Source organism: Pteropus vampyrus, unplaced genomic scaffold (genome assembly GCF_000151845.1).
Source record: "Pteropus vampyrus isolate Shadow unplaced genomic scaffold, Pvam_2.0 Scaffold353, whole genome shotgun sequence".
NCBI classification, from domain to species: Eukaryota; Metazoa; Chordata; class Mammalia; order Chiroptera; family Pteropodidae; genus Pteropus; species Pteropus vampyrus.
The window spans coordinates 482,003-496,721 of record NW_011889134.1 but is presented as its reverse complement, the minus strand read 5'-3'; the positions used below and the strand labels follow the sequence as shown (position 1 = coordinate 496,721).

The 14,719-nt window shown below is 50.1% G+C and overlaps 1 protein-coding gene across 1 annotated transcript in view; it reads left to right on the top strand.

Moving 5' to 3' along the window:
- TRAM2 (translocation associated membrane protein 2) overlaps positions 1 to 11,733 on the top strand; it is a 68,276-nt gene extending 56,543 nt beyond the window's left edge. The window contains exons 6-11 of the mRNA XM_011379075.1: positions 350 to 434; positions 1,030 to 1,100; positions 3,730 to 3,834; positions 4,141 to 4,284; positions 5,156 to 5,319; positions 6,601 to 11,733. Coding sequence (XP_011377377.1) covers positions 350 to 434; positions 1,030 to 1,100; positions 3,730 to 3,834; positions 4,141 to 4,284; positions 5,156 to 5,319; positions 6,601 to 6,674 — 643 coding nt within the window. The 3' untranslated portion in view covers positions 6,675 to 11,733. The remainder of the gene's footprint in view (positions 1 to 349; positions 435 to 1,029; positions 1,101 to 3,729; positions 3,835 to 4,140; positions 4,285 to 5,155; positions 5,320 to 6,600) is intronic.
- The last annotated feature ends 2,986 nt before the right edge of the window (positions 11,734 to 14,719 follow it).

Genomic DNA, 14,719 nt, shown 5'->3' with positions numbered 1-14,719 from the left:
GCTACTTCGATCCATTTGTTCTTCAGTATATTTGCCCCGCCCTCTTCTCCACTGACAGTGCTCTAGACTCAGCTTTCTCCTCAGCCTTCTCTTCTCCAGGCTGAAGACCCACCTCTTCTGCCTTCTCTTCATCATTTTTGTTTCTTTCCATGGACTTTCTGTGTCCCTTTAAGTGGTCTTGTCTGTGGAGCAGGGTCCCCAGGCCCAGCGGTGTGGTGCTGGCAGACATTCTTGCCTCCTTTTCTCGTTCCTCCCAGGCCTGGCCCTTGCCTTCCTCTCCTGCGTTTAGCAAACACTGCAGGGACATTTTTCTCCATCCCTCTCGTGTAACTCTCTCCCTTGTCTCCAGCTTCCAGGTGAAGTTTTTCTACCTGTGCCAGCTGGCCTACTGGCTGCACGCACTCCCTGAGCTATACTTCCAGAAGGTACGGAAGGTGAGTACTCGTTTCCCCCTCTTGAAACCATTTGTCCTCCCCTCCCCTCCTGCTGTTCCCAGTAGTTCTCTGTCCCTCCTTTAGAAGCACAGAGCATTGGGTGGAGATGGGGTTGTGTTGGCGGGTTGAGTAAAATGCTGAGTCAGCCCTTGTCGAAGTCTCCAGGAAGACCTCCATGAGAGTTTCTCTTGCCTGCCTCCACACCAGACATGTATGTGGCTTTGAGGGAGTTCTAACTCTCATCTTCTGGGTGGCGGATGGAAAAGTTTTTGCCTTTCCCACAGTCTTTTTTTTTTTTGATAGCTTCCTTCTGAATTATTTCCAAAAGCCCTGTTCCCCAGTCCCTGTCCCTTCTTTCTCAACCCAACCCTGCCCTCTGACTACGGACCCGAAGCTGCTGCCTCACCCTCAGACTTAATCAGCAGCCTGGTGCACAGGCCTCTGCCATGATCTGGGACTGCCTGTGTTAAAGCAGGCTAGCCCTGCGGCCATGGTGAAGGTGGCCTGGCCTGCCCTCACCCCTCCACACTCCCCTCCATTCCTGCATCTTCAGTTAGGGATGAGAACATTCTCTGTCTGCTTCTTTTGTTTGCAGGAGGAAATTCCCCGCCAGCTCCAGTACATTTGCCTGTATCTGGTCCACATAGCCGGAGCATACCTCCTAAAGTGAGTGAGACTCCAGCAGCAGCCACATCTTGCCCTCGTGTCTATGCATCTCTCCAGACCTTCATTCAATTAGCAGGCATTTATTAGATGCCTTCTATGTGCCAAACACCAGGCTTAGACCGGGAATACAGAGATGGATGATCGAAGATTTCTTTATCTTTAGTGGTTCATTCTCAGCCTAGTAGGAGACAGTTGCAGACATAGTAGGAGGACAGTTGAGTGTGATAAGCGCTATACTGTGTCATCTGCCAGGGAAACCCAGAACAGCAACTGTCTCAACCTGAGACAGCCAGGGGAAGCTTCTGAGGGATGTTGGCACTTGATCTGTGGCCTTTTATTTTAGGTGCAAGGCATCCTGAAGCTGTGACCAGTGGCGGAAGCTGTCAGAGCTCGCAGCCCTGGAACCCCCTTCCCTTTGATTTGTAATGAAATGTAGAGTAGTCCCTTCTTGGTTGTTCAGAAGTCAAGAGAATTGCTATGGTGTTTGACTTTGGATGTTTTTTCTATGAAAAGATTCATATTGATGAATAGGATATGCCATCACTAATTTGGGTTTTTCTTGGATGTTGTCATGCAGTATAGCAGAAATACCCTCTACTTTCTCTAGGCTGGCGTTTTGGGAACTTGAGCATTGTGTAGCTTTCTGCTAAGGAACCTGGAGGTCCTGGTGCCCATGATCTCCTAGGTCCTCACAGCAGGCACCTTGTGAGGATGATGGATTCTGGGTAACAGGGTCAGGAGGAAGGCAGGTCTCAAACCTTCTCACTCATCTCTGGAGGCCTAGAGCAGCATCAATTCCTAGATGGGTGTGGAGGGGCGAATGCTGGGTGGTGGGGTCACCTCCGCCTTTGTGTTGGATGCCCATATGTCACCTGCAGAATAGGTCCGAGGAAGCCAGTCTGCCCTGTGACCCCAGCAGTATGTGGCGAGGGCCCGGATGAGAATGTATAGGCAGGTCCTAATAGAAGGAAAGCTTCCTACTGCTGTTGGATTCCTGCTGTATCACCACTTCTTCTTCCCAAAGATGTGAGATGCTCCACTCCACATCTGACATGTCATAGGGAAAGAGAAGGGCAGCAGCTGACCTTGTTTGTGCTGAGTTCTGTGAATTCTTGTTTTGGAATGAGAATAGGACTGAGAGGGCAGGGAGCAGCAGGTCCTCCAAAATCAAACCTGTCCCGTTCTCAGTGAGGCTGGCACCATTTGAAGGTGCAGTTGTGTCTCTGCTCATCTGGGTACCGTGACCTTCTTTCCCTTCTGTCCTTGTTCTTGTTTTCAGAAGTGAGTGTGGGGAAAGGAGAAGCCCTTGGCTACAGAATTTCCCACAGAAGACGGGCCTTTGAAATGCAGAATGATGTGGGGTCTTGTTTTGGTGAAGAGCTTGGCTTTTGGAAGCCTTTACTCACTCAAAATAGACTGAGCCCTCCTGTGGGCTGGGGGCTGCTTTAGGAGCTGCAGTTATATCTGGGTGAAGGCAGACAGACACAGCTCTCCTGGGGTGTCTGTTCTCACGGGAGGCAGACCGTAAATAAGGAAATAAGTAAATAGTTTCCTGTGTGGTAAGTGCAGTGAAGAAAATAAAGCAGGGCGATGTAATGGAGCGAGTTGTGCCCTTGCACCTTTGGTGTGGTGAGGGAAGGCATCTCTGAGGAGGTGACTCAGGTTGAGGTGTGAATGACAAGAGCCAGGTATGGGGAGATCTGGGGAGAGAGCTGGGCAGGTGAAGGAAACAGCTGGTGCACAGCCCTGAAGTGGGCGTGCGCATAAAGCCCAGTGTGGCTGGAGTACAGAAAGTGAGGTTTGAGGCGAGGTCATGGGCGGGATCATGTTAGACTTTCGGGGCCATGCGAAGACATTGGGTAGTTTGCACATCATTCTTTTGACCTGTCCCAGGATCCAGTGACTGTTATGATAGAGTCTGCGCTTCTTTGGTCTCATTGGGTGGAATTGGCCAAATCCTTATGGATCACTCACTGCCTGAGTGAGTGAGCTAATGAGTGCTCCTACGAAATCTCATTGATTTCCTGAAGCCCCGCATGATCAGCAGGACCTGTCATTTCACTTTGCATTTGTTTGAATGACAGCTGACCATCTACAGCAAAGTGCCTAAGAAAGTCAGTAACAACTTCATGCCTGGAATTGAGCAGAGGGGTTGATGTCTGAGTGGACGCTCATTTTTTAGAGGTTAGTTCTCTAGCACAGAGTTTTGTATTATGTTGAGTTTTGCTTCTTCATGCACTTCTTAGCTGTGAAGACTTGGATAATGAAGAAATCAGGCAGTGGCAATCCCTCATATTTCTACGAGCAAAGCTCAGCAAATTGTTCTCAGCACTTTTTATGCCTGGGCCAGGTGATGAATGCAAGGTGACATATGCTATGAAGAGCGTCAGCCATGGTCACTTATGGGAGTGCGTAGGGGTACCTGACCCTGGCAGGACAGGTGAAAGGCCACAGGTTTCAGTATTAGGAAAAATTCTTAAAGGTATGACAGCAGAACTGAATCCTAAAGGATAAGGCAGGGCCAGCCAGGGAACGTGGAGTGGAGAGCCTCGCCCAGGGCTGCAGGCCACTTGCCTCTGCCCTCCATGGTCTCTGGGAGGGACCGTGAGGCTCATCTGTTTCTCCCCAGCCTGAGCCGCCTAGGCCTGATCTTGCTGCTGCTGCAGTACTCGACCGAGTTCCTCTTTCATATGGCCCGGCTCTTCTACTTTGCGGATGAGAACAACGAGAAGCTGTAAGTGGGAGAGCGGGGCTGGCTGGCCCGATGTGGGGAGCTGGGGTGGCGGGGAGGAGGCAGGAGCCTCCCCTGAGACCTGGCTGGTGGGAGGGCCCTTCCTTGGGTGTCAGCTGCCCTCTTATCTGTAAGCAGTGCCCCAAAGTTCTTTTTTTTCTGGGGCATTTTATTTTAGATACCTCATCCCTCCAGCACCCTATTCAGCCACACTTGAACCTTCTTCCCACTTTGGGTCGCTTCTCAAGTGAGTGAAGGTTCCCTTACTGACCCTAAAGGCTAATGTCCCTTTTTCACCTCCATGAGCAGATTTAACGCCTGGGCTGCTGTGTTTGGGGTCACCCGCCTCTTCATCCTCACTCTCGCCGTGCTGGCCATCGGCTTTGGACTTGCTCGCATGGAAAACCAGGCCTTTGACCCTGAGAAAGGGAACTTCAATACCTTACTTTGCAGGTGAGTTGGGCAGAAGCCTGTGGCAATAAACTCGGGCTCCCTGAGAGCTGCCAAGAGCCTCCTGAACTTGGCATAACTTCCACAGAAGATCAGGAGGCAGCAGACCCTTGAGTCTCCCACACATTGGTATTGAATTGGAAATCTCTGGACATTAGTCCTGAGGAGAGAAGAGCTGTTAGACTTCTGCTTCCATCAAAACCATTTTCACTTCCCAGCCCTGGCCCGCTCAGACTAGTCAGGGCCTCAGCCCACATGGGAATCCCTTACCCTGAGCACTTCATGGTGCACAGTAGGTTTCACATCCAGCTTCTCAGTGATTGTTACAGCTGAGCTTGAACTCTTTGTGTCTGTGTTTTCAACAGCTTGGCTAGTGGCCTCCCGTAGCAGCAAGGAAGCTGTTGTGTTTCCATGAGACCTTTAGGCCAGAGAGGGTTCTCATTTGTCCAGGGTTGCTCAGATTTAAGTGGCTTGCAAATGAGAAGCCACTCTAGAATGATTTCTGCTATATCATAAAGCAAGTCACTTGAATTCTTCCAATATATATGGAGCTGACATGAGCTGTGGTCTGTGTTATGGGTACAAAAGGGACAGGCCATGGGTCCCAGCCAGGCATGGGGGCATCATGATTATGGAGCTTGAAAGGCATCTGTCACTCCCTCTTTCTTGGTCTTTCTAGCCTCTGTCCGTCTGTCACCGCCCCTGTACTAGAGCACAGACTGGCACTGAACGAACCCTGTGCTCTTCCAGGGTGGGGTGTGCCAGGGCCGAGTGTGACCGGCCATGGGAATGGCAGGGTTTCTGACCTGTTTCCTCCCCTGCGCTGGACTGCGGCCTGAGCCCCCTCTGAGCCCCCTGCTCTGCGCCTCTGCAGGCTCTGCGTGCTGCTGCTGGTGTGTGCTGCCCAGGCTTGGCTCATGTGGCGCTTCATCCACTCCCAGCTGCGGCACTGGCGGGAATACTGGAACGAGCAGAGTGCCAAGCGGAGAGTCCCAGCTGCCCCCAGACTACCAGCCAGGCTCATCAAGAGGGAATCTGGTGAGTGCCAAGGCCCGCGGGCAGGCAGCGGGGAATTCTGTCTTGGGCAGGAAGGAGCCAGGGCCCGGCTCCTTGGGCTCTACCCAGACCTGTCTTGCGGCTCTCCGTCTGTACTCCTTCCCCTGGGCCTGGGGCTCCTCAACTCCTGCCAGGACCTGACTGGCACGTGGCTGGGTGTGGGCCAGGGACGGGCCGTGGGTGGGGCTGGCCCTGACTAGGCCAGGAGCCCTTCTGGCAACGGTGGGGCAGGGCATTGGCTGGGCAGGGAACTCTGGCAGGAAGCGTGTCCTCAGGATGGCTTCTGGACCCCAGCCAAATTCTGTGCCTGTTCTCTAGGCTGCACGGCCACTCTGTCCTCACCTGCCCTCTGCTCTATATCGTAGTCCGCCCCCGCCTCCCAGGCTGCTGGCTCCTCTTCTGTCTCCAGGAATGACTCAAGATGGCACAGTGCTAGGTGGGCGGCAGGGGTGGGACACTCACTTCTCCTTTGCCCTCTCCCACATTTCACTAACCACCCACCCCTCCAGGTCCCAGGGCACTGCCAGCCCCGCACTTTCTGTCCAGCCTGGGGCTTGTCTATACCAGGATCTATTTTCTGACTCTCCTGCCTTTCTCCAGGTGTGGCCTGCTTGGCAAGGGCTCATGTGTATTAGAACCAGACACGTGCACCGCAGGGTGTGATGATGAGCCACGCCTGGCTTGGGTGGGTATGGGGTGTGAGGCTGCAGCCAGATGTGCCTCTTTAATTTGGAGCAAGCACGTGTTTTTGACAACAATAAAACGATTTTTTTTGGTGCCAAGGGAGTGTCAGGCATGTGGGTAAGGCCTTGTCCCTACAGACTGCCCACGTCCTCCCTTCTGTCCTCAACTTCCCAGGAGTTGTTGCTGAAGTGTGTGGCTACCCTTCAGGGGGCCCGAGTGCAACAGAAGACACCGACAGCAGCTAAATGGTTTCAGTAAGGGTCTGGCCCCCAGCCTCAGGCCTGGGGCGGGCAGGCCTCTGCCTGTTTCTGAGTTACTCTGTGTCATCCCAGCTCCCTCCTGCTTAAGGATCTTCAGAGATCAACTATCTCAAACAGAGCCACTGGCAGCAAGAGCCTGGGGAAAGCAGGAGCCCTCGGGGGCAGTCTGCTGGTTTTCGTTTGCTGTGGGAGGCTACAGCCCGGGGTCCCCTCAGTTCAATCTTGTGTGTAGCAGCTGGGCTGCCTGGGCCCTCAAACCCTTCCTTCTCCTGCTCTGGTACCAGCAAAAACATCATGTTTGTCTCCCTTCACTTTCTAGGTTACCATGAAAATGGAGTGGTGAAAGCAGAGAATGGAACCTCCCCACGGACTAAGAAACTCAAGTCTCCTTAAGGCCAAAATGCTGAGAACAGGAATCTTCTTGTGGGGGCCGAGCAGGGCAGTGGGAGCCTCCATCACTGCCTCCCTCTTCCTGCTCGTGATGCTCCATCTCAGACAGCAGGAACCTGTCTTTAAACGGGGCTTTTCCTTTCTTCTTGGCTTTCTCTTTATTTTTCCATAAAGCATTCTCAATAAAACCAAAAATCTTCCTCTTTCTCTCCCTCAAGCCATCTCATGTCCTCACCTCTGTCCTGTGTTGGGTTTTCTAGAAGCCCAGGTTCTGGTTATCTTTCTGCTTGTCTCTTCTTCCTCTTCCTTCACGGCTGCTTTTTTTCTATTTTTACTTCTTTTACCGTATTGTGCAATTTTTCTGTCTTGATTTTTACAATGAGAGGGAGCTAAGATTGCAGTCCTGGCATCCAACACCCAGCATCAGTCCCCAGGACCTGTTAAAGTCCAGAAGCCCCGTGCCAAGGAGCTTCCGCCTGGGGCCAATAGCAGGCTCCCCGGTGGCCCCCGTGTGGATGAGCAAGAAGAGGAGAGACCTACCCCCTCGGATCATCATCTCCTAGGTGCTGATTAACTGACGAGATGTATGATTCCAGTTCTGCATGACCGTCTCGAGGCCCAGCTGCGCCACTGCTTGTTGTAGATGCCAAGGCGTTTGGCTTTGGGACCTGATGGCTCGGTCCAGAAGGACGGTGTTAACTGTGTTGGGTCCCATGACTCAAGACAGTTTGCCAGCGGCTGGTCTGGGACTGGAAACCAGCCTGCCCTTGCTCTGCCGTGGAAGTGCTGAAGGGAGGACGAGGCTTCCCACTCTAGAGCAAGAGCAAAATGTACTGAGCAGCAGGCTTCAGGAGAGGTAAGGGCGGCGGAAATGATGGAGTCGACCCAGGCCTCTCTTCAGCAGCCCCAGCTGCACTTCCTTTTTCAACCATTCACCAGCATTCAAAACCAAATCCGACCGCAGTTAACAGCCCAGCGGGCACTTGCTGGTCTGAAGTGCAGACCCAGGCAGCCCTGTGAGGGGCCAGCCTGCTGCCTGACTTCATCTCTAGCTGTAGTCACACCAAGCCCCTGCTGGCCCCTGGGGCCCCTGGGGCCCCAGGGAGGGTCACCTGGGCCACTCACCCTCGAGCTTTTCTTGTTGAGTGTTCTTTGGAATTGTCATTGTCATCTGCTGATGTTTGTTGAGTGCACCTACAACATTTTAGACAGTGTGAACCCAGGGCTGGCTGTTTAGACAAGCAGCACAGCTGTGCCGATGAGAGGCTTTCTGTCCTATCCCTCATGTAGTCTTTCCCCTTCTCTCCCCGCAAAGACAAGGCCTCCCCGTCCTGATGGGGCCTTGTGAGGATTCCAGAGAAGAGTTAGGCTTTCAGAGGTCCTGAGAACCCCTGAACTCTGTGCTGCAGCCATGGGAGCAGTTCTTGGTGGGCATAGGAATGTCAATGTCATTTGATGTGCTGCTGTTCCGTTTTCTGACATCACAGTAGAAGCCAAACTTTGGCTTATTATCCAAAAACGGGGGGTGAGTCTTTTCATCAAGGCAACTTCCCTTTCTCCATGTCACTTGTATCAGAAACCAATTTAAATTTTCTAGAGACCGAGGGATTTGTTTCCTATCACCACTGTAGACCTTCATCTCTGTTCTGGATAAGGTGGCTGAAATGGGAGGAACTACCCTTGGCTGCTTCTGATTCCCCTTAGGAAGTGGGACAGTGTTATTGAAAATAGGCGTTTCTCCCATCTTCTGACACTTCTCTGGGCTGCAAAGCAAACCTTGGTAAAAGGGTAGCTTGGCATCAACCTGACAGACCTGATGTGGAAACCCTTAGCCATTTCAGTCTGACAGCCCTGCCATAGCTGTAGTTGGGTTTGGCTCCCTACCTGGCCTGGTGACTGCTAATGGCAGGGCTGTTCAACCAGCAGCCTCCTATACCTGCCCCATCAGCACAGCCACCACCCTGGTTTTCTCTGGGCCATGTCCTCGGTGTGTTCTTAAGCCCTGCAAGAGACTGCTTCCCCAGGTGAGCCCCGTTAAACTGTGGCATCATGCCTTCAGCAAATACATGTGGTGCGCTGCTGGCTGGGGAGGTGCTGAGCAGCAGCTCACATCCTGCCATCAAGCAGCCTCCATGTGCGTAGGTGTTTAGGTGTTCATTACCAGAGACCACACAGTTTCGTGTTCCCTAAGTCTCCTGTAGGCTCCAGTGTTGTGGTATAGTGTGCCTCAGAGGTGGTACTGCCAACCCAGGTTCTGTTTCCTAAAGAACAGCATTTGTTTAGTGACGGGAGTTAGATCTTTGTTGCTCTGTAGAACTCCCTGAGACCATGAGTAAGGCTAATGTCTCACCAGCTGGGCTTCAGGAATGATATGAGGGGAAGGGGATGAGAGGGTAATTGTAGGATGCTCTGTCACCCCACTGGCATCCCTGGCACATTTCTTTTAGAGCAGAGCCAAGTCTTTGGCAGGTTGGCTCAAAAACTGTGTTGCCAGGGGCCGAAATAACTCAATTCCACTTCATCCTGTGAGCTTGTTTGGGCTGGCGTGTCCTGATTTGGCCACTTTGTCTATTTTCTTCAGTTTTAAATGCTCTCTCCTGTTCCCAACATGCCAAGCCACCTGCGAAGGCCCTGTCAGACACCTCCAAGTTAAGAGGCCAGCCCAGCACCACCCACAGAGCAGGAGAACACATGCTAATCTACCTCAGCAACCGCTGCCTCTCTCAACATCTTAACTGGCACCAGTGTGTGGGGGTGAGGCAAGCGGATGGCAGTGGCAGAAGAGGGAGAAGGAGGCCCTGTTGGCGGGACGGGAGCATCCTATGCTTCCGATTCCCCTTCAAAGTTCAGTGATGGGAAAGTCATTCTTACCATCCAGGCTCTGAGAGCTGCACTATTAATAAATTACATGTGTTCCTTCTGAAGGTAGGAGAAGGTTCTGGGGGTGGGGGGGGCAGGCTGAGCCAGAAGGAGAGCTGCTTTTCTCCCATTGTAGTCAATTCAATTGGTTTTTCCTAGGCCTGAGAGAAAAACATAACTCCCCTAAGGGCCTCAGTGTCACAAGCAGATAGATGTCCATTCCTGATCTTCACAGGCTTCCATTTGCTCATGGAGTCTATAGAAGGCTTTTGAATTAAGACAACTGAGTGGTCTGTCTTCCCTCCTGCTGCCTTCCCAGCTCACAGCCCTGTTTGTCAGGAGGGACTTGGGGCACAGCTGAAGAATTGAGTCATTGCCAGATCACTTGAAACCTAAATAGAATCCTTCTCCAGCCCATGGTTAGCCCAGTGAGGAAGCCTCTACTAACTTTTCACTCTTTACTCTGGTTCTCACATAAATATTAATTCTTCCCAAAAGGCTGAAAAAGACCCCCCTCACCCCCTCAGCTGCCTCATTTCTCCTCACTCATTCTTTTTCTGGAGGTCTCAGAAAAGCATTGAGACTTTGAGACCTACTGGCTCTATGCGGCCTCTTGTGCTCGGCAGCCCATGTGTTTGTCCCAAGCAGATCCTATTCTTGTTGAGTAAGAAGTGCCTTACTTGCCGTGTGGTCTTCCGGCCTTCACTTGTACTGTGTGGCCAGCCCCCCAGCTGCCAGGGCTCTAGGGTTGTCTGTCATGTGCAGCCGAGAACACTGGACCCCGGCACAGTTACATGTAAAAGAGACACGGATTGTGACAGTTTTGCCTCATTTGTCTCACCCTCCCACCTCCCAATTGTTAGGGTCTGTGGTGTGTTCTATTTTATTTCTGATTTCTCTCATGTCAGTTTTCTGGCCCACCTGTGTGGCTGCAGAAGCCTGTGAGGGCCCAATGCAGGCACCTGTGCCTCATATATCTATTAGGGTAAGCTCAGAGGCCTCCAGGAGCACTAAGCCCCGCCGCCGTGCCTCTGGCCCAAACATTCTGAGACCTGCTCTTCCAGGCCCCCCACCCAGATTAAAAAAGGTACCCTTGCTATACCTCTTCTGATCTGTTTTGCTTCCCATTCAACCCAAAGTTTATATTATAAACGTGTTTATTTCCCAGTCACAAGTGTTAACTCATACCTGTTTGACATGGGTCTCGTTCGGCTGTTGCAGAACTTCTTGGAACTCCTAATTCAGTGTTACCTTGTGTTAGCAGCAGCTTCCCTCTCCCCTGCCTCTTGCCTGCCTGCCTTTTCCTTGCTCTTCCGGGTTGTGCAATAACCCTCCCAGCCAGTGGTCTTTCCACAGGCCTTGCTGTCCCTTCTAATGCCCTAGGAAGAGGAGGCAACGGACCCATGGGAGGGGCAGTCGTCATCCCCTACAGAAGAAATGTTAGCCACTTTCCCTTTGTTGCTGTCATTCTCGTGATCCTGGGTGGGTTTCTGTGGCACTCTAGTAGAACATTGTAGCATCATCTTAGAAGTCCATATATTTTTTAAAAATCTTTTGAAAAGGAAAAAAAAAAAAACTATCCTCATGATGGGGCATTAATAAGTCAGTGTCTGGGAATGAGATTTGTGACACCCGAGGCATCACCATCACTCTGCCTAAAAGCATTCTAGTTTCCTATTCACGTGGAGAGGAAGGAGTTTTCTGAGTATCAGCCACGTGCGGACAGCCTTATTCGTCTGATAGGATCTGGCTGTGATTATAAGTACCACCATGTCCTTGGGTACAGAGTCAAGTGTTTATGTGATGAGACTATAAACCTCATTTTTCAGTTCCTCTAACAAACATCTGAAGGATGAGCTGAGGCTGCTGGTGCCCTGAGCAACTCATAATGCAAATGTGGACAAAAGGTGTCTTTTTGTTTTTCTACTTTAGCCTGTTCATGTTATGGACCAAATTTCAACAAGGAACTCAAGGAAATTTGTACCTGCCGTATTTATGGTCATGTAAAAGTTTTTGTTGTTTTTGGGGGGAGGGGGGCTTTTTACTTTCAGTGAACTTTTTTGAAAATCCTTTTCCACTGTTTCTGTCTGGTTTGAAAACAAATTACAGTTTTGTATGGATTTTTTAAATGTACATTTTGAAATAAATGATCAGCAAATATTTTTGAAATAACTGAATAAAAGGCATAGAATTATCAGTTTAATTGTCTCTAGTATAATTCCTTATGTTCCTTTATCTGGACGTTTCCTTGAAAAATGAGTTGCATCAATTTTAGCCTAATTTCTAATAGTTTTCACAATATTAGTAATTTCTTATATATCTTTTGAGACATGTTTGTCAACTGTGCTCATGTGAATTAGGGATTTGGAATTAAGGAAGGAGAAAGAATAGTGAATGCTGGGTAGTAACAAGCATTTTTATTTGAGATTGTAACAGTAAAAGAATAAAAGTAGAAAGGAGTTTTCTTGACATAGGGTTTGTGGGTAGCAAGCTCCACAGGAAGCACACTATGCCTAATGCCTACCATAGTAAAAATCCTTTGGCTAGGAGAAGATGGGATTCAGTTTGTGTGTAACAGCCACCAAATATTAGTGTTGGTACTGAATAGATGACCAAGTATTATTAATAACAGTGGGCTGATGTCAGGTAGATGGCCTTTTGCCTGCTGTTTTGTCTATGTTTTCCATAACCATCTTTGGCGAGAGCCCAGATGAGTGTAATTACTCATACGCGGGTGCGAGCAAAACATTCAGGAGTCACTGACCCAAGTGACTTAATTCTTTGGCAACAACATTTAGAGACGTCTTCTCTACCAGTTGGTCCCAAATACCCTCAAAGTCTGTAGATAGGAGTTTGATACACCCTACTTAAATGGTATTTTCAAGGCCCCCTGGTGGTACAGATAGAGTACGGACCTAGGGCCTGTGTAGTGATAATTCACGGCCAATCTTCACCCAAAGGCATATTTTACTACCCCTGAATCCATAAGCTACCCTAAACCATCTTATACACATCCTTAGATCTGATAGCCACAGCTCCTAGTGTGCCTGTGTTACAAACAGTAATAGATGGCACTAATTCTTTCTGTCTCAGATCCCTGATGGCTCAATGAAAGGGTGGTTATTTCTTCTTCCCAAAATATTGCTTGCTGCAGGCTGACTCTTCCATTACCTGAGCCAGGACTCCAGATGCATGCCAGGTATGACTGTGGCAAAAGGTAGCATAAGTGACATCTAATGGTTGAACTTCTATTCAGGATCTCAATAGGAAAACTGATCTGCTCTGACTTGGCGTGGACCCTACACCCAACTGCCTTGTATAAACTAGCAGAGGTAAGCACTGAACGCGGACATCACAGAAATGACCTGCTGGCTCTGGTCTTCTGTGAGGTAGCTTTTATACCTTGTGTTGGTGTTAGCAGGTCTCAACTTCAACATCTGGGGTAAACTTGGAAGGTGAGTAGAAGACAGCAAGCTTATGGCATATATGTGAATAGTGCCGACCTTATTCAAAGACAGTTCTGAGATACTTTTAACAGTTGCAGTGGGGCTGACATTTTAATCCCGGTCCCATTACAATAGAAAAGGTAGAGGAGAATAAAAGAAAAGATGTCAGAAGACTATGAGTAGTTGGATCGCAAAGGGTGAGTAAGAGGATGTTAAATGAGACTTCCTCCTAATGTCTCCATTTTGGCTAAAGGACAAACTTTGGCAAGGATCTCCATGTGCTACAGATCAGTGTAACTCCGTGAAAGACTTGCTGAAGAGAAGCCCAAAGCCTTTGCAGACTTCTTCCATGGGAGGCAAGGGCGATGGAGAAATTATTGGGGGACATGGATTTCTCGAAATGGGCTATTGGGGGACTGTAGCTCCACAAGCTAAATGATGGTGGCACTTTAACAGACTCGGGCTTGACAGGTATCCCCTGGAGTTGAAGAGCACAGTAATTGAGGTACCTGATTCTTACCTAAAACAGGTCTTGAGGAAAAGGACCAGCTGAGGTGCCTAACTGCACAGCCAAGAGAGTGATCTAGATGATAACAATGGGCAGCAGTGGACACACTTGGAGGGCGAGTCAGCCTGAAAGGGACCCCACGTGAGAGGATGCAGAGTCTGGAGGGAGTAGAGTGTTAGAGCCAGGCAGTCGGCTGCAGACTGGGCCATCTGTATCTGAGATGGTGCACTGGGAGGTTTCCTGTGAGAAAGTGTCCTAAGAACTCATAAAAAAAGGTGCCCTCGAGAGAGTAAAAAAAATGGCATAGATGACAGAGGCTTTGTTTATTCCTCTGGCAACCAAATCAAAGTTGTGATGGAAATGAGGAGAAGCAGCAAGGAAAATTTGCCTGGGATCTAGATGAACAAGCCATACAACTAGAAAGAAATCCAGGAAATTGCCCTGCAACTTCCTGCAGGGTAGGATGAGGCAGAAAGTAGGATGAGGCAAGGACGCAGGGTTGCCAGGTCTCAAGTGGCTGAGATGGAGGCTGCAGCAGTAGCAGATGCCTCTTAAAGGAGCCGCATCTGCGAATGGATTTTTGAGTGACGGACCTGTGCTTGGAGCACCAGTGCCAATTCGGCTGTGCGCAGGGGGCACCAGAGACTTACAGGGAGACACTGTCAGAGTGAGGGCTGAGGAAAGATTCGCTCCGTACAGAAGTGCCAGCGGTGTTCATTGATCCCTGTTGAGCCTTCTCTCCTCCTAGTGTGCCAGACACAGCTCTGCTTTAATAGAGACATCATCAAACTGGATAACAGGTCGCTCCACCCAGAGGATTCCCTGAAACCCCGCCTCCCCCAACTCACAGCTCCCCCAAGCCACATCCAGGTATATCCTCAGCAAGTCAGGTGCTCCTTGCTGAGCAGTGCCTAGACTCACACTGGAGGCAGCGTGCCTCGGTTTCTGGTGTGGCCTTTTGAGGCAACTATAAGCACAGCATCTGTGGATTGCTTGCTGAATCTTAACAGGTGGCCCCGGAGAGGCAGAGGCTTGGGCTAAATTTGGCCTGCAGCTGAACCCCTCTCAGGACTGTGCCACTAGAAACCTACTTCACAAATCCAACTAATAAGACCGAGAGATTTAGGAGCTTTGCTTAGTACAGACATGGAAAGGCAGGCAAAATGGGAATACAAAGAAGCAGAAACCATATGAGAGAACAGAACAGAGATCCAAATATAATGGAGTCAATTTAA